The following is a 27,970-nucleotide window of genomic DNA, read 5'->3' as shown; positions in this document are numbered from 1 at the left end:
GGCCGTCCCCGAAACTGCCCCTCACCCCCGACCGGAGCCTAGAGGGCACCTCAAAGACACTGACGCTTCCCGAGGGCCTCATCGCTTCTGGCAAAAGTGGAGAAACGGAGCTGGATTTCTCTTCCGACCTGAAAAGTTGAACAAAATGCATGAAACCCGGGTTTTCAAGATGTTGGATCTCGGGCAACAGAGGCCGATGCCCCCCAGAGCCAGAGAGCGGCACCGGCGCCCTGCGAGCCGCTCACGGCAAAAACCCACAGCAGAGGAACCAGCAGAGGGCACGGGAAAGCTACACAAAGAGCCGGAAGCCCCATGTCATCTGCCGGTGCTGCACTGACCCCTGTCCCTTAGCTCAGCCCTCTGGTCCCCGAAGATCAGGTGGTGGAGAGAAGCTGGGCGTGGCTCATCGGTGGCTCAGCCGGGTGCCCGAGTGGACTGCCCTTGGACTGTTCAGCCCTCGCAGGTGGGGTTGGTGGTCATGGATGAAGTGACAATTACAGGGGACCCCCCCAGCAGCGACAATTACAGGGGACCCCCCAGCAGCGACAATTACAGGGGACCGCCCCCCAGCAGCGTACAGACCTCTGAGCGCTGTAGCCGCTGACCTCCCGTTGGTCTCGAGATGCTTCCCCCAGGAGACACTGCTAAACATAAAGGGTCCGTTACCACCTGGCCGCTTGGGGTCCTTGTGCCAGCAGACCTCTGGCAGAAGAAAGGAGGGACCGTATGGGCAGGGGCACCGGCCCCGAGCATGAGGGGGAGGTCAGGCGTTGTTCTCAAGCGGGGCGGGGAACAACACGTTTGGTGCTCAGCCACCCGCACCGGGCGTCTCTCGGCCCCCGCGTGACCAGACTTCACCGCCAGCGGACGAGCCCCACGGCCGGACGCGCAGAGGCCACGGTAGCTACGGGCTGTCCGAGGAGGCAGGCCACCTGGCGTGGGCGATGGAGGAGGGAAGCGATGAGTGTCCGTCACGGCTCCAGGAGCAGAGCAGGAATTGTGGTTCCTCCTACTGGCCCCGTCGGTGTCGATCTCCCCAGCTGGGGCGGACCGGGTCCTGAGACGTGATCCCCGACGGACAGCACGTAATAAAGCAAGGGCCGTTGGCGCCCCTTCTACTGGGTCTGTGTGCCTGTCCCCCCTCGAGAGGGTCCGCTGCTAGGAGCTCCCCTGAAGATTGCTCTTGGCTACGGGGAGCTCCTCAAACCGGAGGCAAGGGCCACGGGGGGACTTCACGGCAGATGTCTGGCGTGGGGGAAGGGAAGGGTTGGCCTCTTGCTTCCGGTCCTGTGGGGCCGCCCCTGCCGGGTATACCAGTAAGCTCCCCGGGGGTCGGGCTCCCACGTCCCTGCTTATCTGCTTTCTCCCGCACAGGAAGGCTGTCCTGGGCCACGTGTCCGGGACACCTGCAGTGAGACTACAGCAGTTTCCGCTTCATGCGGACCAGCCGGTCAGCTCTGCTGGACAGCGCCCGGTGCCTGGAGACAGTGCCTGGTCCCTGGTGACAGCACCCAGTGCCTGGTGACAGAGCCCGGTGCCTGGTGATGGCATCCCGTGCCTGGTGGGGTTCGTCTTGGACCCTGACACCACCCTCCCAACAGCCTGGAAAGGGGGTTAGGACACGCCCTCAGCAGCACCCAGACCTGGTCTGGGCGGGCCAGCAGTCTTGGCTTGGGAAGTTCCTGATAGTCTTTGTGAAGGAGGGCCGGGGTCGGGACAGGGCAGGACGCTGGCCACGTGTCCTTCAACAGGCATCCCCACCTGAGTGTCCGCAGAGTGAGGGGTGGGCGAGATGAATCCAGGACTCCACTGAAGGTCAACAACCCGTGGCTTACTGTGGTGCTGCCCCCTTTCTCCTCGCTCCCTACCCCTCACGACCCTGACTCCCCAAGCCCTGGCCCGTAATGATGCTCCTAGAAGCCGAGAGGCCCGCTTGAGAAAGGAGGCTGTGGGCAGGGCCAGGCTGTCAGGTCGGCACCTGACCCCGGTTCCCAAGTCATGCGGATTCCCCTGCAGACGGGCCCTGAAACCCCCGGGGTATATATTCTCCCAGGAAAGTCAGAAACCTGACCCACCCTCAGCCTCCACACTTGCCTAAACCCAGGATGTCAGAAAGGCCCTAAATGTCAAACTCAACCTGCCCGTCTGCCTCCATATCCAGGGATGGGCCCGGGGGTCCTTGGGTGGCATCAGAGATTCCCAGGTACAGGCCTAAGAGGTGATCCCAGGAGAGGGCCAGGCCAGGGGGCATCAGAGACACAGAGGAGGTTCACACCCCACACCCCCTGACCTCCCCCTCTGGGACATGATCCGGGGCCCCAGGGGCTAAGGACCAGCCCCAGCCACTCTGTTACGGTGGGGTCGAGCCCCGTCTAAGAGGATCTGGAACAGCCTGGGACACGTCCTCACTGGGAAAGCTCCAAGAATATAGAAAGACACCCTGTCGGATGCACAGCCCAGAGGCAAGACTTCAAGCCGAAGGCAGGTCTGACACTGGGAAAAACAATCTCCACACCATACACGAGGCGACGTCAGAGGAGTGTGATGTCCGTGGGGGTCTGAGGGAAACCATGGCAATGAGAAACCCACTAGGCTGACTGCAAACCCCGTCTGCAGGCGTCCTCATTTCCAGGCATAAGATTATTTGCCCCGGTCTCCTCTGTGTGCATCTCGGCAACAACCACGAGGCTATCAAAAGGGCAGAGAGACGACACGCCTCTGGGCCCAGGAATGGGAGCGACCAGACTCGGACGTGATACAGACGTTGGGACCGTCGGACGGGACGTTTCCAACAACAGGGATAAATATGCCGGAGATCCTACAAAACACGCGCCCAAGATGCTCAGAGAACACCCAGAACGATAAATACCACAAGAGACAACCCGAGCTCTATTTACATATTCAAACTGCTGAAAACCCAAGGCAAGAGAGAACATCCTGAACGTGGCCAGAGAAGGAAGCACGTCCCATAAGAGGAAGAAGATAAAAGTAACAGCACGCTCTTTGTCAGAAACCAAAGAAGCCAGAGCAAGAACTCTGGGGTGGCTCGGTCGGCTGGGCGTCTGACTTCGGCTCCGGTCATGATCCCGCGGCTCGTGAGTTCGAGTCCCGTGCCGGGGCTCCGTGCTGTCAGTGCCGAGCCTGCTTGGGAGCCTCCGTCTCCCTCTCTCTCTGTCCCTCCCTCGCTTGTGCTTTCTCTCTCAAAAATAAATTTTAAAAAAAATTACAAAAAAAAGAATCTGAAGAAAAGAAGAAGAAAACGAAGCTGGAGGTTTTGTGCCACCCGATCCACGTGCAAAAAAATGAACCCCGGAACACACATCTCATAGCTTATACAAACACTCAAGATAAATCATAAAGCTCAGTGTAAAATATCCAGCTAAAAAACATCTAGAGGAGAAGCCCCGGGAGAAAATCCTCATGCCCTGAAGACAGCCAGGGTCTCCAACCTCAGCACTGGGGACATTCGGGGTCGGGTCACTCTTTCCTACAGGGGCTATCGGGCACACTGCAGAATATCCGGCACGAGCCACTGGTACCCTCCAAATGTAACAACCAAAACTTCCAGACATTGCCACATATTTCTTGGGGGCAAGATGGCCCCTAGCTGAAAACCGCTGGGTTGGGCAAAGATTTCTGAGCTACGACCCCAAAGCACGGCCGACGAAAGAAAAAAAAACCCGATACATTGGACTTGGTTAAATGTGAGACTCTCCCTCCGTAAGAGGCGAAGTTAAGACACGCTATCTCATACCAGAACTTGGATCCAGAACAGAACTCCCCAAACTCGGCAGCGAGACGACAAATGAGCCAAACAGAAAGCCAACCTTGAAGGCACGCGGATGGCAAAAACCCACGTGGAAAGATGCTCACTACCACCAGCCAGGAGGCAAACGCAAATTAAAGCCACAGGGAGACGTCTCACGTTGAGACAAAACAGTACACACAAACGAAGGAAGAGCCCTCCCGCCCCCACCAGCCCAGCACTGGCCTGGCGAGGGGACAGGTGGCCCTCACGCTGCTGGACGGGGAGGCAGTGCCGCCCAGCTGCGAGCCAGGTGGAGCCTCTCTGTGCCCCTGGCTGTCACAACCCTTTGCCCAGGAGCCCGTGGGTGGAGGAGGCAGCAAGGCCAGAAGCGGGGCGGGGGAGGGGGGTGGCCCAGGGAAGGCACAGGGGCACAGACGTCTTCACCCAGCCCACGGCGACCTGAGGGCCACAAGCCCAACCCTGCATCCGTCGAGTCTGTGTGCAACCGTACATGTGTGCTGTGTCTGGATGTGTGTCCATGCTTGCGTGCATATGCGTCTGACGTGTGTGTGTGTGTGTGTGTGTGTGTGTGGAAGGAGGGAAGGAGGCTCCGGCTGCCTGGCTTTTCCGAGAGCGCAGGCCCTCAGAGGAGGGCAGGGATGCGGAAGCCTTCAGAAGCAGCAGTGCAGAAAGGGAAAGCTGGAATCCACCCCAGGGGGCAGCTGCCCAGAACAGGTTGGACCTGAAGGAGCAAAGCCCTGCCCTGGGGGTGGGGGTGCTGGGGCAGGGAGGGGAGGCCAGGGGCGGTGGGGGTGGGGCCCGGGTGCGGTGGTTCTGCTCAGTCCCCTGCCCCTGGGGGTCCCACATCCATCCGTCCCTGCCTGCTCTCGGGCAGACCCTCTGCCTGAAGGCTCTCCATCCTGCAGGGCCCCCAGTCCCCGCCTCCAGGAAGCCCTCCCTGCCCACCCCGCCCCCCCGGCTGAACTTTGACCCCCACGTCAGTTCCCAGCACCCACAAGGGCTCCGAAGAGGCTGGGCATCCGAGTATCAGAGAGGAGGGGTCCTTGAGACCCTCACTTCCCGCCTCCCTTCAAAGTTTCCACCAGTGGGTGGGCCGACGGAAGAGGGAGGGTCCTCAGCTCCCCTTGGGCCCAGCGCCAGCAGGGGCATCAGACTGGCCCGCGGGACCCTCTCAGGCCACCTCCTAGCTGTCTGACTGGGTGCATCTGTTGATTTTAATGACATTCTGCCTCATTCCGAAAGGAACGTGGGGCGCAGGAGCAGAAACGGGAGCCCCCCGAACAGGAGGCCTGCTTGGAGGACGTGAGGCGAGAAGCCACAGGGCAGCGCAAGCCCGCGCCCGGCGCCCGAGGGTGCACGGCGACCCCCAGCTCACGCAGCGCTGACCCCGGCCCCGGAGAGGTTCCCCCACCAGCAGCCACGCTCTCTGCAGATGCGGGGTGAAGGAGGGTCGGGCCCGGCCCCTCCTGCCCCCCGTCCCCAGGCCACACTGAGTGGAAAGGAACGGGACGCAGCTGGACACACAGAGTCCACGCCGTGACGTTCAAGGACAAACCCGACGTCCGGAGACAGGGGTCAGAGTGGGGGCGGAGGGTGAGGGCTCACCCCTTAGGGCGGGCTGGGTGAGGTGAGCTGAGTGCGCACGTGTGGAAAATTTGAGGACACACACTCCAGGTTTATGCGTTTGAGAAGAGTCGTACCCAACTAGACCTAGGGGAGGCAGGCAGGGCTGGATCAGCCCCGATGGGAGAGGCGGAGGACAGGTCACCTGTACATTCCTGTGGGGCGTGGGCTCATCCGTCCCGTCCACCCGCCCTCCCTGCAGGACCCACCTGCCCACGGCCGCTGGCCCTCGACTCCCCGCCAGCCCTGTCACTCCCCATTTCCTGGGTGAGCTGGCCCAACCCCCGCCCCCTCCCCCCTCCCAGGGGCAGGGCGTCTGGGAGCAGAATCCTGCTGCCTGGTTTTCTCGAAAGAGTGAACACAGAGGTCAGACCTCCAAGCCCTAAGGCACCAGATGCCCATTCTGCTGCGAGATCCCGCACGGGCCACCAAGACCATCCCTGCCCTCCCGACGATCCTGCTGTGCCCCAGTGCTCCCCACACCCCGGGAGCGAAGCAGCATTGAACATGCAGGGCCCAGGGACGAGTGGGGGCTGGCGGAGCTTTCTGCCTCCCGACCTGCCTGGCCTCCTCCCCAGCCATCGTCTCTCCCCACCTACCTCGGGGATCCCACTCTGCCCCGACCAGCCTTGGAAGCTCATCCGGTGTCCAGGTCTCAGTTTCCACGCCTGTAAAATGGACACGGCACACCAGGACAGACTGAGGCACAGCCAGAGGGGCAGTTAGCATGGTGACACCACGGGCCTGGTGAGTTCGCCGGCACCGGAAAGGCAGAGCCTGTGCTAACTGCCCGAATACACACACGTCCGGCCACACGCCCACCCCCATGACAGCCGGGCCCCTGGTGCATCCCAACCCAGTGCCAACTGGGAAGTGCCCCCCCCACTCCGCCTGCCAGCCGCCACCCCCTCCCACGGAACCCGGGCTCTGGGTGGGGGCAGAAGGACCCCAGGACCCTGCAGGAGGCTCTGTGCAGCACAGGGACCAGCAGGGTGAGAAGCCTTTCAGGGCTGGGGGTTGGGAAGGGATGGTCAGCGAGGGGCCCTGGGGCCCCCAAAACTGCCAGGTGGGGTGGGCGGACCCGGGATGGGGCAGGAGGGGGCGCACAGTACAGTTCAGACCCCAGACCTAGCGAGCCGGTGTGTAAGAGCCTGGCTTTGTCTCCTGGAAGCCAGGCCCCTGGCAGCCCCCCCCCCCCCCCCCGCCTGCCCACAAAAGGCATTCAAATGAGAGCCAAATATTTGAGCCCTGCCCGGCCTCTGTAGGCAGCTCCCAGGCCCTCATTTGGGTACTAATTGGATTCCATTTAGAGATTTGCATGCTATCAATGGCCAGCCACTGGGGCCCGGGCCTGGGGAGCCCCCGCGCCTACAGGCCAATGCCAGGTGGAGGGTTGGGGGGAAGGACTCAGGAGCCTGGGTCCTGGCCTGGACCCCACACAGAGCTGGGACGTGGCGGGGGCGGGGGGGGGGGGACAAGCAGGGAGAGGAAAGTGGGTCATGCCAACCGCTCCTGATGACGCCACCCTCCCCAAGACACTGGCCGCCATCACCCCCGGGGGGTTAGGACGGCCCTGGGGGTCCTGTCACCTGACGTCCCAGGCAACAGAGGCACAGGCACCCTCCCTGGGGAGGCCTGGAGCCTGTCGTCCCATTCCGCGTGCTCGCTGGGGTCCCCGAGAAACACCTACCTCATCCATGGCCACCTGGGGCCCCGGGCCTGTGGGTCCTTAGCAGGGCTCACCTCAGCGTGGCCTGTGGCCTCTGGCTGAGCCAGCTACACCTTGCAAAAGGGGCCTGGAGGCGGTAACGCTTAGCCCGAGGGACCAGACCGGCACAGAAAAGAAGGTGTAGCTGGGGCCCTGCGGCGCAGGGTGGGCAGCGGGCCCCGGGGGCTGGCGTGACTGGGAAACCCCTTTGTTTCTGCCTGTTGTGGGCTGAAATGTGTCCTCCCCCCAAATTCATGTGGTGGAGACCTTATTTGGAACTAGGGTCTTTACAAAGGTCATCAGGTCATTAGGGGGACTCTGATCCTGTATGACTGGGGTCCTTACATAAGGGGGAATTGTGGACACAGACACGCACAGAGGGGCGACCTCGTGAGGACACAGCAGGAGGACGGCCGTCCACACACGAGGAGAGAGGCTTCGGGAGGCCCCGGCCCTGCCCACGCCTGGACCTCGGGCTCCAGCCTCCAGGACGGGGGGCAGCGGGTGTCATGTGAGCCTCCCCACCCCTGATGGTGGTTTTGTCACAGCATCCCGCTGACTAACGCACTGCTGGGGCTGCTGGGTTCCTGCCCAGGCTTTGCCGGCCCACCGGTGGATGCATTACCTCTGGGGCCTGGTTTTCCCGATCTGTGGCTTGCCGCGGAGAAAGGGCTTTGCTGGTGGCAGGCGGGGGCACACAGGACCTGGCCTGGAGCCCTAGCGGTGCCCTGACCTTGTACGAGCAGGCTCACACACACCCCTTTCCTCCGTTTGGTGTGTGGCCTTGGGCAGGGGCTCTTCTGGGGGTGCTGACAGGATGACCCCCGTCAGCAGGCCCCTCCCTGCCTCTGGGAGGCTGGAGGCTCAGAGCTCTGGTGACAAAGGCCTATTTCAATAAGTAGGGAGCGCTAGGGTCCCAGCCTCAGTGGGGGGCCCTGCAGGGGGCACGGTTTGCTGGTGAAGGGAGTTCTCTGGGCATTCTGCGCCCCCCCCCCCCACACACACACACTGATTGATTTGCCCCATTAATCACAGACAGCAGCTGGGGGTGGGGTGGGACCAGAGCAGGCACCGGGCCAGAGCCATGGGGGCCCCGGGAGGGGGGCAGAGGTCAGGACAGGCTTTCTCTGTCATCTCCCTTTTCCTCCAGACCCACCCAGCCGAGGAGAGCCTGGGGAAGGGACACAGTGCTTGGTGCCTCTTCCAGCTCCCCGGGCCCCCAGGATTCCTTCCAAAGCACACCCAGGCCTCTGCCCCTCCCCAGGTCACACCCATTTGGAGAGCCGGGGTGTCCTGAGACCCGAGCTGGCATCCCGGGTCCTGTCCAGCCTTGACTGCTAACAGGACCCTCCTTTTCGGTGTTCTCAGCAAAAAAACAGCAATAACGGTGCCTCCTCCAGGCAGGTGTCCGGGGCCAAGGGAGGCGCGATGGGGGCTTCAGCTCAGCTCTGTGGACTCTGAACCGGATTGCCTCTGGGTACCTGTGGGCCTTGGGCCGGGCCTAGAGGTCGGGGCGAGACCCCGTGGAGGGGCACATCTGGAAGCACCAAACCCCTCGCCTCTTGGACTCTGGATTCTGGGAGGCCTTACCCACCCCCACCCCCGGCCCCCCTGCATGTCATTACCCAGAGGACACAAAGAGCTTGGGACTCAGGAGCACTGTTACCTGGCCCCTCCTGGTTTTCCAGGGAGCAGAGACCGTGGGTGTGGCCATGTCCCTTGCCCACCGCCCTGGTGCAGTGCAGCCCCTGCCCAGAGCCGCCCCCAGCCTCCACTGCTGGGGAAAGGGTCAGGAGCCCTGCTGGGCCCCCTCCCCCTTTCTCCCTTCTCCCCACCAGCAGTCGGGCTCTGCCCCCTCCCCAGTCTCTCAGGCCCCCGACCTGACCGGCACCCCACCAGCCCTACTGCTGCGGTTGGGTCCCTTCTGTCATCCCCCCAGATGCTGCCTCCAGCCTCCTCCTGCTGCCCCTCCCCCCAGGACCCCTTAGGGGTTCCCCGCCCCGCCTCCCGCCACAGCCAGGCCTCCCTTAAATCCCAGGTCATGTCCGTCCTCCCCTCCCTGCCCAGCAGAGTCCTCAACCCCTGGAGGAGCACCAGAGACTGGACCTCTTCCTTCCACGAAGAGTCCCCTCGTGGTCCTGTGACCTCGGTTCTCCGGACGCTCCATGCTCCCAGTCTGTGGCCGCCACCAGCCCCCTCCCCAGGGTCCCGCCCCAGGCACCTGGACGGAACTAGACCAGGAACACGGGAGAGGGAGGAGACAGCATCCCAGCCTTGCGAGCGCCTCCCGGCCGCACGACGGCCCCACCGGAAGCCACGCACCTGCGCGGTCACCCTCCCTCCCGACGTCTTGAGGCTCCTGGCTTTATGGTAAGGGCTGATGTCACTGAGCCCGGACGTCCCCTCCACCCCGGCCCCAGGGGCCGCCCGCCCTCCCTTCCGGGTGGCGGGGGGCACCTTGCTGCTGTTTCGGGGATCCCTTTCATGGAGGAGGGGTCAGGTGCTGGCTGCCTCTCCACGAGGCTCCCCCCGCCCCCAGCGCTGGGACGGGGGGCAGGACCAGTACTGGCTTCGGGTGCTGGAGACCTGCAGACACACAGGTGCGGAGGGGGGCCCCGTGCAGTTCGGTGCTCTCCGCCCGCTGGTTGGAAGGTCCCCGTGCTTTCACCCCTGAACGTGTGTTTGCTGGTGAAGGTCAGTGGGACAGAGGAACACACGAAGCTTGCCCTATGGGGGTCCACCCCACCCCCAGGCCCAGGAACACAGAGGCCCGGGGACCCACGGCACGCTCTTTCCCCCGGGGGCCCAGCTTGTCCACCACTGGCCAGCCTTACTGGCTCACCCATGCTGCTTGTGGGTTAGACCCTAGGATGTAGGGTCCGTGAGGTTTCCCTTGGGCATGTCGGTGCATCCTAAGCTCCTGGCACAGAGAAGGTGCCCAATAAAGGTTTCAGAATAAATGGGGGAGGGGGGGATCCAGGTGGGCCAAATAAAGCAAGCCTGGATGCATGGACCTCCGTGCTCGACCCCGGGTGCCATCGGGACAGTCCCATGTCAGCAAGGCCTCCCATGTGATCAGCCTAGGGGGACATGTTGAGGGCAAAGCCATCGGGTGAGTTGTGGCCACAGATACACCCCCAGGACAGCAAGGGAGGGCTCCTTGGGGCGCCCGTATCATGAACAGACAGGAACGATGTACGGACCCCAAGTGGCAAAGGGTTGCCAGAGCACTCCCGGGGCGGGGGGGCTGGTCATCCGGACTGGACTGTCCCGCCCCTCGTGCCCTCCGCAGCCCTGCCTGGTCCAGAGGCTGCTGGGTCTGACTTTGTGCAGTCACCTTAGTGAAGGTCTCCAGCTTCACCCCTAGTCCCAAATCACCATCCCCCCCCACCATCTTACGGATCGGGGTCCTCAACCTAACTCCACCCTCCGGCCTCTGATCACCTTCTGTCTGGAATCAGCCTCCCGTGGGGGGCAGGGCCTGGGCCGGGGGCTCCTGGCAGAGCCAGCTGGGTGTCCAAGGGGCTGCGGCGTCCTCCCAGGACACCCTCTGCAGCCGTGCCCTCCTAGAAGGGGAGTGTCACAAGGCCTTGGAAACGAAGCTACCCAGGGTTTGAATCTGAGTCCTGTCCTTTTCCAGTCCTGTGGCTTCAGGGGCTCAGTTGCTGGGTTCTGCCCTTTGCAGTTCCCTACGATGGGCGTGCGAGCAAAGGACAGATGGGGGCACTTTGTAAGTAGGGTGAGCGGGCAGGCCGGTGTGCCCAGGTAACACGCCTGATGGCCTGGCTGAGCCCCGACTGCAGCCCTTCCTGTCCCAGTAATGTCCCTGCTCCCACAGCGAGGGACGCGGTCTGGTGGCCGCGCATATATCTGCCGGCAGGCTGCAGCGGCGGGACCTCCTCTGAAGTGAGACAGAAACCCAGCTGGAACCCGGCCCCCTCCCCCGACGTGCCGGAAATACAGGCGCAGACACCGGAGAGATGGCACCCAGAAGGGCGCCCACCAGCAGCGCCCAGAACTCCGGAAACACCGCAGAGCGACGGACACAGCTTACGAGAGGCTTAAAGGGCCCGCGGCCAACTCCGCGCGCGACCCGGCTGGGGCCTGATTCTGCAAAACCCGCCGTAAGAGACCCAAGAGGCCGCCACAGGGTGTCGGCTCCAGCGAAGGGACAGTCGTTCAGGGCGAGGAGAGCGGTGCAGGGGTTTCCCGGACAGGCGCACACGAGCAATTTCCAGGAGGAAACGGTGTTGGGATTTGCTTCAAAGCAACGTGGGGGCGGGAGAGGTGGGGTGTCGGGGCGGGAGCGGCCTGCTGACGGGGGCTTCTCAGAGGCTGCTGGGGCCCCGTGTGTCCCTCACTGACCAGCCTGGTGACAGACTCACCTGTGCTGCTTGTGGGTGGGATCCCGCGTCCCCCCCCCCTCCCCTGATAGAAGTTCCCCACGGTTCCTGGTACAGAGAAGGGGTCCAATAAAGGTTTTAGAACTTTTGCCTACATCTGGGATTTTCCATAATAACAGCAAAACAAAAGTGGTAACACTTACATTATCACTCAACCCTGGCAGGGAGGGAGGGGGTTTTTCTGGGGGCCCGTTCTCCCATGCCTTCCCTCCCCCAAACCCACGTAAGGCCCCACCCTGCCCACCACCCTGTGTCCAAGCCTCTCCCTGGGGTTCAGGCGTGTGTGGTTCAGTGAGGTCACTGACCAGGCAGCGGGTCCCTAGGAGAAGGGTGCGGGGTGCCCCCCTCTGTCCCTCAGATGAGGCCCTGCGGCCCCAAGCCACAGCGGCTCTCCTGACCCCGGCCCAGCCTGCGCCTCACCAGACCCACAGACCCGGTCACCAGGGTCACCCCGGACCCACCTGCTCTCTGCCAATGTGGCCAGCTCCACCCCCCAGCGTTCCAACGACTCTGACCCGACCACTCCCTGCCAAAGGAAGGGGTGCCTTCGGCACCCTAAAGCAGCCTGGGGGATCCCCACCAGCCCCGCCCTACTCCTGCAATAAAAGAGAGCTTTGGGCCTAGCGAGACTTCAAAGCGGCAGAGGCCCGGGTCAAAGGTAGAGCTGAGTAATCTCAGCAGATTCTCCGGGCTGGGGGGCCTGGGGGGCGTCCTTGTGCCTCCCAAGGGCGGCCCTCATAGCACCGTAAACAGAGGCGGGCAAGGCCTCAGGCCCCGGGGGGCCGGGGCCTACAGCCCAGCAGGGACACCACTCAATCCTCCCACCACTTCCTGGGGCAGCCATGCAGTCACCCCACCCGTGTGTTGAGGGATGTGCCCAGCCCACCCAGAGGGTGGGGAGCAGTGCCATCACAACAAGGCAGCCTGATGCCAAGCACATGTCCTGAGCCCTGAGACGGAGTGGGCCAGGCCCCTCCCCCAGCACGCACCCCAGACCCTCATGCCTCTGCCAATCTGCAGCCCCCAGACCTCAGCCTCCCAGCTGAGTGGCCCTGCCTGGCCGCCCGCCTGCGCCTGCCACCTGCTGGAAGCTCCCTGCCTCACGAGGTGCCTATGAATTGCTTTGGCACAGAGGTGACCCGGCTGCAGGCGCTGACCCGGCTGCAGGCCTCTGGCCCCACCCTACAGAGGAGGGGGTGGAGTCCAGGAAGAAGTGACCACAGGGGCCAGACCTGCTGGGTCCCACCCATGCCCCACCTTCACCTGGGAAACGGGGGCCTGAGGGCATGGAGAGGGCACCCCCAACTCCAGATACACAGCACTGATTTATTCGTTAAGTCCACCTGCCCTGAATCAGGTTTTCCAGCAAGGTCCGACCGGAGCTGGGAGCACGATCCGGCCACTGCAAGGGCACGCCCACCGGGGACACTGCCCCTCAGGGGGCAGCCAGCGTCCAGATCTTGGCGGGGTTGGAAAATTCCAGTAGTGGGGAGGGGCTGGGGTAGACAATCTTTATTGTGTTCAGAGTCTAAGGAATTTTTTATACAAAAATAAGTCTTCATATTACCGGTATCCCTGGGCAGTTCAAATGAATGTGTAAGAGATCGATGTTCTGTGTCCTTTATAAAATCCTCTCCCGTTCAAAACTCTCGGTGTTGGTGCCCTGGCCCCATCCGGGTGGAGAACCTCTGGGGGAAGGGTGGTCTGGGTCTGAGGAAGCCGCTGCCAGCGGGGCAGGTTCAGGCCGGGGACCGTTTCCCCAGCGGCACTTGGTCAGGCTGGGCCACACGGGGGACCCTCGGCAGAGACCAGGCTCGGTGGTGGCTTCGCCCGCCGGGACGGTGGGCCCGAGGCCCGGGCGGCCCACTTTGCTCCTAGGTGATGAGCGCGCTGGCCGCTCGGTGTCCAGGGCTTCGGCTGCTGGGAGGGGAGGGGAGGGGAGGGGAGGGGAGGGGAGGGGAGGGGAAACGGGGACGCGCATTAGTTCGGGATCCGGCCCTGCCCCGCCCCCCCAAGCCCCACAAGCGAAGTCTGCAGTTTCGTTTGCTTGGTTGGTTTTGGAGCTCGAGTCCGTGGGTGCCTCGGATTCGGTCTGCGCCCGGACCGGGGCGGGGGCGGGGCGGGCGCTCCCAGCCGCAGTGAGTCAGGGCTCCGCACCCGCCGACTCATTTCTGCCACTCGGCCCGGGCGCGCGATTTGCAATGCAAAGTCACCCCGCCTCCCAGCGCCCAACTCGGCCCCGGGATCAGCGTGCGCTCGGGGCCTCACCCGCCCGAGGGCCCCCCTCCCTGCTCCCCCTTCAGCGCGGCAGGCAGCGGGAGGAAGTTTTGCAATCCCGGACAAACAAACGCCTGTCTTGCACAGGCTTGACAAAGTTTGGGGAAAATGAAGAGTGAGCGAAATCGAAGCCCTCACCCGGGCCTGGCGCTGGGCTCGGCTGCTCTCGGGGGTGCGGGCGGCGGGGCTGTCCCCTCCACCCCGCCCGGCTGCCCCTGCTGCGACCCCCGTCTTCCCCGCCGCCGGAGGTTACCTCGGGGACAGGGCGCTCAGTAGCCCCCTAACCAGCTGGAGAAGTCGAGCAGCTCGCGCTCCACGGGGCTAAGCGCGCCCTCGCAGCCGCTGTCGTCCAAGGAGTAGGCGGAGCGCGGCGAACCGGGCTCCGAGCTGCCCCCGCGGCCCGGGGACGACGAGGCGCAGGAAGGCGAGGCGGCGGCGGCGGCGGCGGGGGTCCCGGGAGGCCCGCTGGATGCGGGGGGCCGCGCGGCTGTTGGTGCCAGCAGCCCCTCGGCCAGCGCGGCGCGCACGGCATCGTGCTCCGCCAGCAGGCCTTGCAACGCGCGGATGTACTCCACGGCTGAGCGCAGTGTCTCCACCTTACTCAGCTTCTTGCTGGCGCCGCCGTGCGGCACGTGCTGCCGCAGCGCCTGGAACCCCAAGTTCACCAGCTTCACGCGGTTGCGCTCGCGCTCATTGCGCCGCGCCACAGCCGCCGCGCCGCCCCCGGTCTCCGAAGCGCCGGGCCGTCGCCGCCGGCTGCAGCGCAGCAGTGGTGGGGCTGTGGGCCGCCGCCGAGCGGCGCAGCCGCCGGAGACACCAGGCACGGGGGGCGCGGGCCGGAGCAGTGCGCCGCTGTCCATCGCGCCCGCATCCACTCGCCGCGCGATTCCTCCGAGTCCCCGCGCGCAGCAGGTGGGGCGGACAGAGGAACGGGAGTCGGTGGGAGGACGATACAACCCCGAGAGGGCCCCGGGCGTGGTGCCGCGGAGCGATTCGCCAAGGTACGCGTCCCGGGTCGTCAGGGGCCCAAGGAGAGCGGGGCGCAGGGGGCCAAGAGGTGGCAGGCCGTGCGCGCCTGGGAGCGTGGGGCGCTCGTGTCCCGCGCGTGCGGTCGGACGCTCCCCAGGTCTCCCCAGCGCGGCGCAGGCGGTTTGGTTTTAAATGTATAGATAACCCTCCTCCGCGCCGCCGCCGCCGCCTCCTTTCTCACGCCCTCCTTCCCTCGCCTCGCCCTCCCGCCACGCTTCGCCCTCCCCCTTGCGCATACAAACCTGCAAACACCACGCCGCCGTGAGCGCGTCCCCCACCCCGTCCTCCCCGGGCGGAGTCTGCAGGTCCCCAGCGGGCCCCCAACTCCCAACAGGTGCTCAGTGCGCCCCCCGAGACGCAGTGCGCAGGTCCCGTGTGCGCCCCTCACCCCCGCCCGACCTCCGGGCGCTGTCTGCAGGTCCCCGGTGCGACCCCCGCCACCTCAGCCGTGTCCACAGGTCCCGCGTGAAACCGTCGGGGACCCTCATCCCATCCCACGCGTAGCCCACTATCCCCGGAGCTGTTGATCTTTCGCACGCGCAGCGCGCGCCTTGGGGAGGAGGGCGTGGCCTCGATGGAGGCGCGGCCGTCCCGGAGGCGCGCGAGACCCCCGAGGGCAGCACGCGCCGCGCCTTGGGGCCCCGCGCCCCCCACCGCACCCGACCGCGTCCCTGGGGGCGGGGGCCGGGGTGTCAGCCAATCGCCGGCAGCCAGGCCGGCCAATCGCGGAGGGCGCGGCCCCACGCCCCGCCCCCGGGAGGAAGCGCGTACGCCCGGCGCGTGGCTCCCCGAGCGTCGCTAACAAAGCTTGGTGCTGCCAGGCCGCTCCCCGCGCCGCCAGGGTGGCCCGCTCCCCGCAAGCACGCTTGGTCCCTGGCCGCCCACCTACGTGTTCCTCTGCGGGCAGAGGGAGAGGGTGATGCGCCCTTGGGGCAGGGCGGGATTGGAGGAGTGGCGTGCTGGGGTGGGGAGTTCAGGCTCCTGGGACGCCTTTCCACCATCCCTGCACGCACACCCTTTCCTTTGCCTGTGGTTTCCATGTAACCCCGGGCTTGCGGAGGCTGGAAGCCCAGGGCTTGGAGGTTTGCACTGGCCCCTGTGGCCCCGGGAGGCCGTCAGCCTGGCCCCGCGGCGTCTTCCCTTTAGCATCTCTCCCCCCTGCCCCCCACAACCTTCCCCCACGTTCTGCCTCTCTGGCCTCTTAGGCTCCTGCCTGCTCACCCTTGGTGCCAACCCGCTATCGTGGCCCTCACGCCTTTTCCCTCAGTGCCACCCTTCTGGCTTCCTCTTCCCCCCGCCCCTGCCCCGCCCCTGGCTGGGGTCTCCCTCTCTCTCCCCAGCCCAGGGACTGAGATTGGGCTGCCAGGGGAAGGAAGGTTTCCGGACAGCTGCCCCACACCGGGGCAGAGACTGGTCTCCCAAGGGAGGAGGGACAGGAGAGTTTCTCCCTGACAGATGGGAAGACATTTAGGGGCAAGGACCACGGAAGTGTGCAGCATGCGCCCTCAATAGAAAGGTTTGTTCTGTCCCACGGCGGGGGCATGCCCGCCAAGTGGCTGTGCCCTCAGGAGGCCGCGGCCCGCTGGTTTTTGCGCAAGGTGACCAGATCCTCCTGGGACAGGTCTGCTGGGAAGGGAGTTCTGCCAGGAGCCACTTCCCGTCTGACTGGGGAGAGGCCCTGGATTCCTCCCCAGGGAGCCCCCCTCCCCCCCCCCCCCAAGGCCCCAGGGCCTTGTGGGCGTCCACTGGCTCCAGTTACTCTGAGGATCTCCTGGCAGGTCGGTTTGGCCTTCCTGCTCTGGGGCAGGACCTAGAGGCTAGCACCTGCCTGGAGCCAGGTGGGGCCGGCCCCATTCGTCTCGGGAGGAAGTGACTCAGTGAGGACCCAGGCTGTGTCTGCAGTCACACCTCTGGCCAGCGCAGCAATCCAGGTCGAAGTCAGGGCCCAGACCCCTGACTCCAAGGGGCCCAGCCTTCCTCCCTGTCCGGGACAGAAGGCTTGGCTCGTGCTCTCTCTCCAGAGCCCCTCTGCCCTTCCCCGACAGTCAGCAGCCCCCAGCCAGAGACGAAAGCAGGTCGAAGCTAGCAGGGAAAACCCCAGAGGCCCGCAATCCGGCTCCTGACAGCCCTCGCCTGGACTTGTGTTCAGCCTCTGGGGCCGGGAGACCTCCACTTACCTGTCCCCACGCAACAGACTCCCCAGGTTCTGGCCGCCTTCCCAACGATTCCTCATTTCTGAGGACTCTGGTGGTGCCTCTGCTGGCTTGGCCTGCCGCCTGCTGCGTGGCTGGGTCTCCACATGGCCCTCACCCTGCCCTTCCCAGCTGGGCTCCGATTCCCAGAAGGCAACCTAAGAGAACGGGGTTTCTTTCCTTCTGAGATGGTGCAGCTGTTTTAAAATGGACTGGGGGGGGGGGGGGCGCCTGGGTGGCTCAGCCGGTTGAGCGTCCGACTTCGGCTCAGGTCACGATGTCACGGTCCGTGAGTTCCAGCCCCTCGTCGGGCTCTGTGCCGGACCACGGCCACACGTCTGTGTGGACGGGCCACGGTTTGTTTATCCGTTTGTCCATCGCGGACACTGGGGTGCCTCCACGTTTTCATGGTTGTGAATAACGCCGCTGTGAACGTGTATGCACACGTCTCTCCAAGACGCTGCGGTCACTTCTCCTGGGGGGACGTCCAGCATTAGGACTGCTGCTCACGTGGTAATTCTATGTGAAGCGTCCTGAGGAACCTCCACACTGTGTCCACAGCCGCTGCCCCCTCTTAAGTTCCCACCGATGGCTTGGGAGGGTCCCTGGTTTTTCCACGTCCTCACCAACGCTCATCGCTTTCTGGGTTTTGTAATAAGTTTTTGATGGTAGGTAATGAGTGTGCATTTTGTTTTGTTTTGTTTTGTTTTGTTTTGTTTTGTTTTTGACCGCCTAAAAGCGTGAAAACTATTCTCAGCTTGCGGGCAGTCATTGGAGCTACGGGGCTGTGTGGACTCCCTGGGCCGTCCCCATCGTGAGATTGGACTGGGCCGTGTGGGGGCTACAGCAGAGGGGTGACCACCGCCTGGTTTGGTCCGGGCTCCCCACTCGCCCCGCACACAGCTGAGGCTGCTGCCTCGCTTTATCTCAGCCCTTGCAGAGGTTCTGGCCTCCCAGTTACGTTCTCTGGGTCAGGTCATGGGTTGGGAGGCTGGGAGCCCAGCTGGGCCAGGCTGGCACCTTCCCCAAGCACACAGATCAGGCTGCAGCCCTCTCCTGTGCCCCATCTGTGTGTTCAGGTCACTCGGGAGCCAGGAGGCTTCTGGAATCCGGCTGCAGGGGAAGCGGGAGCTGTGGGAAATGAAATGCATCCAGACGCTCAAGCTTCGGGTCCACTGATGCACCATCAGGGCTCTCCAGAGACACAGCGGTAGGAGTCACAGACTGACTCACGTGCTCAGGAAGCCCGGGATGCCCCACCGTCTGCCGTCCGCAGGCCGGGGGCCCGGGAAGGCTGGTGCTGTGGTTCAGTCCGAGCCCGAAGGCCGGAGAACCAGGGAGCCGGCCGTGAGAGTCCCGGTGTGAGGGCCGGAGGAGACGAGAGGAGACGTCCCAGCTCAAGGGGGGAGGCGGGAAAAGGGGCAACTTCCTCCTTCCTCCGCTTCTGGTCTGCCCAGGCCTCGAGGGGAACCCGGTGAGGTCCCCCCGCACTGGGGAAGGCTGTCTGTGGTCCTGAGTCCACGGACGCCAGCTCGTGTGTCCAGAGACGCCCTCCGGACGCCCCCAGAAGTGATGTCCAGTCCGGGCCCCCTCCAGCCGGTCGCCCTGACGCACAACACTAACATCTTACCAACCTGGCACCTGTACCATTTCTTTAAGCCACACCGAATGTGCGAATAAAGACACTGACGAGCTCATAATTCCACTGGGAGGCTAATTCCTAAATACTGGGACGTGAAATTAACAGCCCTCAGTCCTTAGGACAGGAAGACAATATATCTTATGTTTCGTGATAAGGGGACAAGAGAGGAGAGAAAACAAACACACACATTCACAGGAATCAGGAGGAAATGCTTGTGACCATTACAGTCCTCACTTTTAGGTCCTGTGGTCATCGCTGGTGTTTGTAGCTCCCTTCCTCCACTGCCCCCTCCGCCTGCACTCCCTGCGCCCTCAGCAAGCACCCCAGATGGTTGTGGTTCTTAACCTGGTGGAGCCACTCAGCGCTTCCTTCCTGGAGGGTCCGGACCATTGCTGGTCCTCCCTGGGTTGGGCCGTCGTAGTTTTCCATTGACCTCAATCCCAGGGGTGGTGCCACTAAGAGACGCCCTATAGGCTCTGCTGTGCTCCAGACACACTCTTCCTTCCTTGCCCCCCCTGTGGAGCAGCGATCCCGTGTCCCCTGGCTGTCAGGATCAGTCACTCCCGACGACACCATACCTCCCTTCCCTGCCTGTTGATTCAGGGGCATGAGGGGCCCAGGGTGGCCAGGTGGCAGTCTGAGCGGCCAGTCCAGTGGAACCATTGTTGTGTCTTCTGATGGAAGACCTCCCTCCGCGGCTAAGACCTTAGGCAGTGAACATAAGGTCGTGGGGACGGGACGCAAACATTTTGCTAGCGGGTCCCTGGTAGTGAGTGGGGCCCCTGCCGTTTCCACCCCTTGATTCCTGGGCCCGTGAATCCTGGCTCTGGGAGACACAGCCCCGCATGCTGGACACTGACTCAGAGCACGCACGGCCTTCGAGAGAAGCCCGTCCCAGCCCTGGCGGGCATTGCCACCTCACCGGGGCTGTAATGGAGCCACTGTTCTGTCATGGCAGCTGCTACAGTTGGCGGGAGCCGTGGCGAGACCCACCATGTGAGCGTGGACCCAAGGCCACGCTTCGTTTGCGGTGGAGCGAGTTGCTGGGTCAAAGCTCTTCTGGCGGAACACCACGAGGGCGGATGAGGCATCCTGGAAGTCCACGATGTCACTTGGGTGGAACACAGCGTACACAGAAGGCAAATCTGTGTCCCGAAAGAGTGTCTCTTCCAGTAAGGACAGCCCTGCCCTTTCCGTGACAGAAGCTGTGAGGTGCAATCCACCTGCCGGCAGGTGGCTGGCCGGTCGCCCCGGGAATGGTGCCGCGTGAGGGCTCCGTGTGGGTCTCGGCAGCTGGCAAACTGGACAGGCGCTGGCCCACTGCAGCCCCTCGCTGGACATCCCTGAAGGGCCCGGGGAGGGGACATCCTCCCGGGGAGCAGAACCGTGGGCAGCACACCCGGCCGTGCCCCCTGCCCGGAAGGAGGAGGGCTGGACGTGAGGTTACGCACCGATTCGTGGGCCGTGGCGAGTCTGGCTGGAGGGTCAGGGACGTGGAAGGACCACGACTGGGAAACTGATAACAAAGGAATTTGGGGAAGAGGCATGTGGCTAGCCACATCTGTGGATATTTGTGCCCCGAGTGAATGCCCACCGAAGCGGGAGCTCGGCAGAGGGTTTCACAATCAGGTGGGTAGGATGACCCACTCCGTGAATGGCAGCCAGCCCTGCCAGTGCCCGCTGGGCCGTGAACAAAGGGGCCGTGGTGGCAGAGAGGGAGGTGACGTGTGGCCCAGCAGCACGGACTTCACCCGCCAAGGCCGGCTGGCTGCCCAGGGCTCCGAAGGCACCTCTGTCCACACTGGCACTTCAGGCCCCATCGGCTGTGCGGGTCCCAGCTGCACAGAGCTTGCACGCGCCTGCACCTACCACACAGCCGGCTCTTTTTTGGGCCCCCCTCGAACCTGGCAGCTCTCGGGGGCCCTCAGCAGTGGGCTCAGTAACACCCCACCAGGCTCGGTGCCTCTGTTTTGGCCGTAGGAGAGGCCGGGCCCGACGATTTGTCCTCCGCCGTAGATGACGCATCTCGACGTGCCCCGCACCCCGGGGCCCCTGAAAGTCTTGCTGGAGTAGCAGGCCCTGAACTTCTGTCCGATTGAGGTCCCACCGTCTGGCGTGAATGTGCCGTGCCACCAAGTCCCGGCCGGGTCTCACCTCTTGCTCACTGGGTCCCACAGCGGGATGGCACCGACGCGATGCCGCAGCGTGATGGCTCGGGGACGGGGACGGGGAAGGGGACAGATGTCCGCGTGAGTCCGGCTGTGACACAAGCCGGGTCTGCCCCTGTGGGGGGCAGGGGTGGTGCACTGCAGCCTTTCCAGCTGAAAGCAAACTGCCTCTGGAGGCCTCCCTGACGGGGACGGAGGAAAAGGCAGTGGCCTGGTCAATGGCCACCTGGCAAGTGCAGGGGCCTTGACTTCCTCCAGCAACGAACCCACCTCGGGTACAGCCCTGGAGTCACCACCCCACTGCGCTCACGATCATCGGCTGCCACCCGCCCTCCAAGACCCTCCTGCCTCCCGCACGGGCCCCGGCCGGCAAGGGGGATGGGGGCAGGCCGGGAATCACCGCCCGTGGCCTTCAAGTCCCGGGTGGAGGCTCAGCGTCTACACAGCCCCTGGGAACTCGGCGTTGCTGTGCGTGGACTCTCGTCCTGGGGCCACGTGGTTCCAGAGGCTCCCCTGGGCCTGTCCCGCCACGACGGCCCTCCCTCCACAGTCGGGGAGCCCACGTGGGGAGCTGCCAGCTGCCGAGCATGTCAACTCCCATTACGCTTCCGGGAGCTGGAGAGGAGGCCTCGCGCTGGGGTGGGGGTGGGGGGGGACCCGCTGGCCCCAGTGCGAGGTGGCCCTGGGCTAGAAGTTCGTGGGCCCCCGTGAGCCCCGACTGCTGGTTACAGGGACGTCTGGGGCCTCTGGGAATCGGGGTCAGACCAGAGCCAGGGCCCCGTGCCCCCCAGAGCCTGCTTCTTTCCCCCTCCTCCCCCCGGGGCACTGTCGCCCTGGTAAACGCCACAGGTCCTTTGCGGAAGGCGGGGACAAGGTGGCCAGCGGACGTGTGCAGCCGTGCCCGGGGTCCTCCCTCCAAGAACGGGGTCTGGGGCCGTGAACTGGCTCTGGTCTCGGAGCTGACCCCGGGGCGGAGGGGGGAGAGGGAGGTGGGAGGAGGGGGGGCGGAGGGGGGAGGGGGGCGGGTGTCTCTCTTGTCGGGATTCAGGTGGGACGTTTGCCTGCTTGACCCAGGACGTTTCTGCTCATACGATCGAGTGTGGATTCCGTGGGCAGCCCGTCTATTCCCCGCTAGGAATGCCGTGATCCCCCCCGGTCACCGCGCCTCGCTGCGAGCCACACTGTGTTGACGGCCACCCGGACTCCACCGTCCGTCCCGGGAGCCATGCCCAGCTGGCCTTGGGTGGCCGAACCCCGCCCGCCACTCAGCCCCTGCTCCCTGGGATCCGACTGCCCTCACCGCGTGCAGGTTCCCGGGTCAGAGGCTGGAGCCCCCCGCGCCCCCACGACCCGGGGGGCGTAGCCTGTGGAGAAGAGTGACCACGGATCTCCCCCCCCACAGTTCCGAAGAAAGTCGTGTCATGTGCCCCCTTGCATTGCGGGGGTGAGCACATCTCGAATGACGAACACGCTCCGACTTTCCAATCTCCTACGCCTTCGACCAAGGGAGGCCGGGCCTCTCTGGGCCACTCTGAGCACACCGTCTTCTGGTCCGCGTTCCGGCCCACCAGACTGTGAGAGCCCCTCCTCGGCGCCCAGGCTGCACGGTTAAACCCAGAAACCCGGCCCGGTCCAGCCGCGTCCCTCCCAGCGCCACCCCGACCCGTCAGCACCCGGTCCCACACGCGCTCCCCACACTTGTGCTGTGTGGTTAGAAGGTGAGGATCACCTTCTCATGAGTCACGCTTGGTGCCTCCCCTTCGGGGCCTGCCGGGGCTTGAGTCCAGGTTTGGCTCTGGAAGCCAGGAGGGGCGGTGGGCTGGGTCCTGAGGAGCAGCCGCCTGGGGCAGGGCAGGGTTCACCCCTCGAGGGAGCGGGGAAGGCCCCTGCCCACTGGGGGAGGCGAGGCCTTTCGCACGGAAGAGAAGAGCGACGGAATTTAGGGGCGCCGCATCCCCAGCTTCTTCGGGGTCTCCCCGCCCGCCTCCGAGTCCACGCACAGGGTGCCAGCCTTCACAGTCAGTGCCCTCACGTAGCGGCAGATGCCCCACGCGGCTGGGGGCTCAGCGGACATTGTAGTTCAGCCAGTCCCGGGGTGAGAGTCCCCACCGGTCTTCTTCGGCGTCAGCCCTGGCACGGTAGGGAGAGGGCTGTCCGTCCGTCGTCCGGGCGGGGCGCACACAGCGGCTCTGAGGCCGGGAATTCAGGTTCTTGACTCATCCTTTCCCTGAACCCCTCCGTCCAACAACGTTAGGAGCAGCCAAGCAACGTCGCTGTAGACCTCAGTTTTCCAGAATGTTGGGAGTCATTCAGATCCTCGTTTCATGTCAGTGGCTGACGACAGGCTGTAGGTATCTCGTGTGTCCCTGTGGGCAGGTCCCGCCGTGGACTCCTGTGCTGCGTTTGCTACTGGAGAGCCAGTCACGTCTTTAAACCGGAGAGAGGATTCCAGAAACCCCAGCACCAATTCAGAAAACTCATCTTTGGGGCGCCCGGGGGACTCGGTCAGTTAAACGTCGGACTTCAGCTCAGGGCATGACCTCACGGTTCGTGGGTTCGAGCCCCACGTCGGGCTCTGTGCTGATGGCTCGGAGCCTGGAGCCTGCTTGGGATTCTGTGTCTCCCTCTCTCTCTGCCCCTCCCCCCACTCATGCTCTGTCTTTCTCTCCTCTCTCTCAAAAATAAATAAAAACATATATAAAAAAAAAAGAAAATTCATCCTTAACATCTTGTCCGTCTACAATCACTCTTGGTCCCCGAATCTCTATTAAGGGTCTCCAGGGAAAAGAACCACTAGGTGATATCTATCAATCAATAGGGAGGGGAGAGAGAGGGAGAGGGAGAGATATGATAGATAGATAGATAGATAGATAGGGAATTCATCACTATAGATTATATATGTATTAAATGAATACTAAGAAAATATTATAAACTTTATGCCAATAAGGTCATCCACGTAGATGAAATAGACAAATTCTTTAAGATACACAAACTACCAAAACCCATTCAAGAATAAATAAATACCCGGAATAGCCCCATATCTATTCAGTAAATTAAATTTGTTGTGAACAAACAAAAACAAAAACAAAAAACACTTCCTACAGAGAAAACTCCAGGCCTAGATGGCACAACTCGTAAATTCTTTCAAATATTTAAGGAACAAATAAAACCAGTCCTACAGAAACCCATCTAGAACAATTAAAAAGTATAGACTACTTCCCAACTCATTTCATGAGGCCAGCATTACCCTGATACCAAAGTCAGACAAATACAACCCAAGCAAGGAAAACCACAAGTTGCCATCTCTCGTGAACATAGGGGCAAAAATTTCTAACGAAGACCCCAGCAAATCAAGTCCAACGATACACAAGGGGGGGTTTATTCTAGGAGTGCAACTTGGTTTAACATTCAAAAAACAGTCCACTCAATTAATCGGCCATATTAAATTTAAAAAGAAAAACCACATCCTTATCTCAGTAGACACAGAAGAAGCAGCTGACAAAATCCAATAGAGATTCATAATTTTTTAAGTTTACTTATTTCTTTTGAGAGAAAGAGAGAGAGGATGAGAGTGAGCAGGGTAGGGGCAGAGAGAGAATCCCAAGCAGGTTCCCCACTGTCAGTGCAGAGCCTGACATGGGGCTCAAACTCATGAACCATGAGATCATGATCTGAGCCAAAATCAAGAGTCGGTCGCTTAGCTGACTGAGCCACCCAGGTGCCCCAGACATTCATGAATTTCAAAATCCCAGCAAGCCAGGAATCAAAGAAACTATTCCCGCCCTGATAAAGGGCATCAAACTTAGTGCTGAGAGACTGGATGCCCTCCCTCTAGGACCAAGGACCAGACAAGGATGTCTCTTCTCCAACTTCTATTTAACCTTGTTTTGTAGGTTGTAGCCAGTGCAATAAGGCAAGAAAAAGAATCAAAAGGCATCCAGATTGGAAGGAAAGAAAACGTTCTTACTCACAGAAAACATGATCGCCTCTGAAGAAAGTCCAACCAAATGTACAAAGACACTACCCTAATTAAAATGAGTTCAGCAAGATTGCAAGATACAAGATCAGTATAGACAAAAAATTGTAATTCAGTATACCCGCAAAGAACCATTGGACAATGGACTTTAAAATGCCTTTTACGGTAACATAACAAATATTAAGTATATAGATGTAAATATGGCAAAAGGTGTTTAAAACTATACACTGAGATCCACAAAACATTGAGAGAAATTATACAAACCTTAAATAAATGGAGAGGTACACAATATTCATTGATTAGAAGGTACAGTATTATAACATTAAGTTTCTCCAAGTTCATCTTTAGATTCAACATAATCCCAATCAAACTCCCACCGGGCCGTTTTATCGAAATTGACAAACTGAATTTTTAAAGTTAATTAAATAATTAATTAATTTTAAATATTTCTTTCTTTTTGGGAGAGTGCAGTTGAGGGGGAGGCAGAGAGAGCGGGACAGAGGATCCAAAGTGGGCTCCGTGCTGACAGGCTGACAGCAGCGAGCCCGATGTGGGGCTCGAACCCACAAACTGTGAGCCCATCACCTGAGCCAAAGTCAGTTGCTCCACTGACTGAGCCCCCAGGTGCACCCCTCCCTTTTTTTTTTGTTAAATATTGACAAACTGATTTTTTAAATCCCCGTGATCTTTGAACACATTTATTTTTCTTTTTTCTTTTTTTTTTTTTTTAAATTTTTTTTCAACGTTTATTTATTTTTGGGACAGAGAGAGACAGAGCATGAACGGGGGAGGGGCAGAGAGAGAGGGAGACACAGAATCGGAAACAGGCTCCAGGCTCTGAGCCATCAGCCCAGAGTCTGATGCGGGGCTCGAACTCACAGACCGCGAGATCGTGACCTGGCTGAAGTCGGACGCTTAACCGACTGCGCCACCCAAGCGCCCCCACATTTATTTTTCTTCCTCAATTGATATATTATTTTACCTGTGGAAGTTTAGGGGGTACTGGGTTGGGTTGGAGCACATCATAATTTTTGCCATTAAAATTTAATGAGAAAAATATTTTTTTTGTTTAACGGCTTTATTGTTCACAGAAAGACTCTCACGAACAAAGTATACTTTTTTATTTGTTTTAATGCTTATTTATTTTTGAGAGAGAGAGATACAGACAGAGTAGGAGCGAGGGAGGGACAGAGAGAGAGGGAGACACAGAATCCGAAGCAGGCTCCAGGCTCCGAGCTGTCAGCACAGAGCCCGACGCGGGGCTCGAACCCGCGACATCATGACCTGAGCCGAAGTCGGACGCTCGACCGACTGAGCCACCCGGGAGCCCCGATGAACAAATATTTTTAAGCGTGAAGCAAATGTCTACAAGTGTGTGTCTCCACACCGTCCACCCTCTGGCGTTAGTCTTCCCTCTTGTGTCTGTCCATGCAGTTTGGGATTTTTCTGTGGGGCTTCACCTTGGGTCTTTCTGTCGGACAAGGCAAGTCCCCCTTTGCTGTTCTTTGCATCAGGCTGACTGTCCTACTCACCGGCTTCTACACTTCAGTGTCGGTGGTGGGTGAGTGCCCTGAGTGTTGCCAACTCCGAGCTGAGAATCTGCGTGGGCTGGCGCTGGGTGCCTGGGTCGATCTGGGGAAGATCGGCGCCTCTGCCCTAGGAAGCCGTTGCTCCGAACAACGTCCATCAGGGTCCTTGTTTGAGTCTAGGATCTGCCACGTGGAGGCCTGAAATATCCCCGTTCCGCTGATTTCTAGGCACCTCCAGGTATGTCAGTAATGCCCGTGGTCTCTCGCGGGTGACTGTTTCCTCCTTGATTGCTGGCTTTGTGAGCCGTACTGGTCTGCTATCTTCCACAGCTCTTGATGGACCCTCCCAGATTTATTTCTGGGAATCTGAGAAGATATCTTGTTGGCAAAGCGGGTGTTTCCGTGCCCAACACTCCCGACATTCCGAGGATTGTTCCTGACGGGATCTTTATTCTACCTCCGGAACGTTCCAGAACTTTGGTGTTTGTAAGTGTCACTCGGACGCGTCCGGTTTCCTCCCCATCCGTCCCGTTGTCTCCTGAGAGCGCTTGCCTGGGTTTCTTTAATTCCGAGGCACTTGCTCCTTCTCCGGCGTTTCCTCCCTCATGTCTCGTGTCCCCGTGTCACTGCGCACATCAACCTATTCGTGCTTTCTCCCCGCGCCCCTCCGCTTCCTGGGCCGCCCCCGAATCCCTGCGTGTGACCGTCCTCCTCACTGACAACTCTTCTGCGGCTCCTGGGCTGCCATGTGTCACTCGCCGTGTCACTCGACTGCCGCTGTCCCCTGGCTCCTGGGATGTGCTCCCCATGACCTCTTCCTGCTGCACATCCCACCCCTTCTGCTCGGGGAGTGTCGGTCAGGATTCCTTGAACCTCTCGTTCTGCTCCAAAGGCTGTGTGAGCGTGGGACTGTGGCTTCTCTTTTCCGCTGGTTCCCACTCAAATGTCGCTGCTCTGCCGGGTGATGAGTAGGGGCAGAGCCGAGGCCAGGCCCCGTCCGGGTCCCCCAGGCCGTCACAGAACAGAGCAAGGGCTTCTGTTCCTTTCTCGTTTGTTTACTTAAAACACGTCTGTCGGTTCCCTTCCTTCGAAACATCCAGGCTGAGGAGAGGAGGCTGGGGGACAGGGCGGGCGTCACAGGCGAGGAGGTGGGATACGGGGAGAGAGGGAAGAAGGAGGGCTATGTGTTGGGGTTGGGGGAAGCCAGGTGCCCGAGGTCAGAGAAAGGAGCGACAGATACGAAATGGGGGAGCCTAGCGCCCCCCGCCGTTGGGCTGACATCAGACAAATCGCTGTGAACTCGTGATTTTTTTAAATTTCTCTTACGTTTGTTTATTTCGGAGAGAGAGGGTGAGAGCGAGCACGAGCAGGGGAGGGACAAAGAGAGAGGGGAACAGAGGACCCGACGCAGGCTCTGTGCTGACCACAGAGAGCCCGACTCGGGGCTCGAACTCACAACCTGTGAGATTGTGACCTGAGGTGAAGTCGGACACTCAACCGACTGAGCCACCCTGGCGCCCCACTCGTGACCTTTAATATAGGAAGATGGACAGAGAACCGGAGGCAGATGTGTGTGTGACAGAGAAGAAAACCTGGTGACTGACGGTAGTCATGTCCCACCCATTCCCGTCAAATCAGGAAGGAGTTCAAGCAA

General features: G+C 61.5%; 2 protein-coding genes across 3 annotated transcripts in view; one reads left to right on the top strand and one right to left on the bottom strand.

The window, feature by feature from the left end:
* Positions 1–12,833: 12,833 nt before the first annotated feature.
* Positions 12,834–15,132, bottom strand: ASCL2 (achaete-scute family bHLH transcription factor 2). Of its 2 annotated transcripts, none has more exons than XM_047877810.1 (2): positions 14,034–15,132; positions 12,834–13,420 (listed from the first exon to the last, which is right to left on the bottom strand). In XM_047877810.1, exon 1 carries the CDS (start codon positions 14,638–14,640, stop codon positions 14,050–14,052), a length of 591 nt encoding a protein of 196 aa, XP_047733766.1. In that variant the 5' UTR covers positions 14,641–15,132; the 3' UTR covers positions 12,834–13,420; positions 14,034–14,049. The 2 variants fall into 2 exon arrangements, with proteins under 2 accessions (XP_047733766.1, XP_047733765.1); XM_047877809.1 differs by having other exon boundaries at positions 12,834–13,423; positions 14,034–15,131.
* A 755-nt stretch (positions 15,133–15,887) lies between these two features.
* The window catches only part of TSPAN32 (tetraspanin 32), a 34,018-nt gene continuing 21,935 nt past the window's right edge, over positions 15,888–27,970 (top strand). Inside the window, exons 1-2 of the mRNA XM_047877807.1 lie at positions 15,888–15,891; positions 27,884–27,891. The gene's annotated coding sequence lies outside the window, so the exon portion shown is untranslated. The remainder of the gene's footprint in view (positions 15,892–27,883; positions 27,892–27,970) is intronic.

The sequence above is a fragment of the Prionailurus viverrinus genome, chromosome D1 (genome assembly GCF_022837055.1).
Source record: "Prionailurus viverrinus isolate Anna chromosome D1, UM_Priviv_1.0, whole genome shotgun sequence".
Taxonomy (NCBI): Eukaryota; Metazoa; Chordata; class Mammalia; order Carnivora; family Felidae; genus Prionailurus; species Prionailurus viverrinus.
This window is presented reverse-complemented; position numbering and strand designations above follow the sequence as displayed.

Coding starts and splice junctions, on each gene's coding strand:
- ASCL2 (XM_047877810.1), bottom strand. CDS start 14,640: ATGGACAGCGGCGCACTGCTCCGGCCCGCGCCCCCCGTGCCTGGTGTC.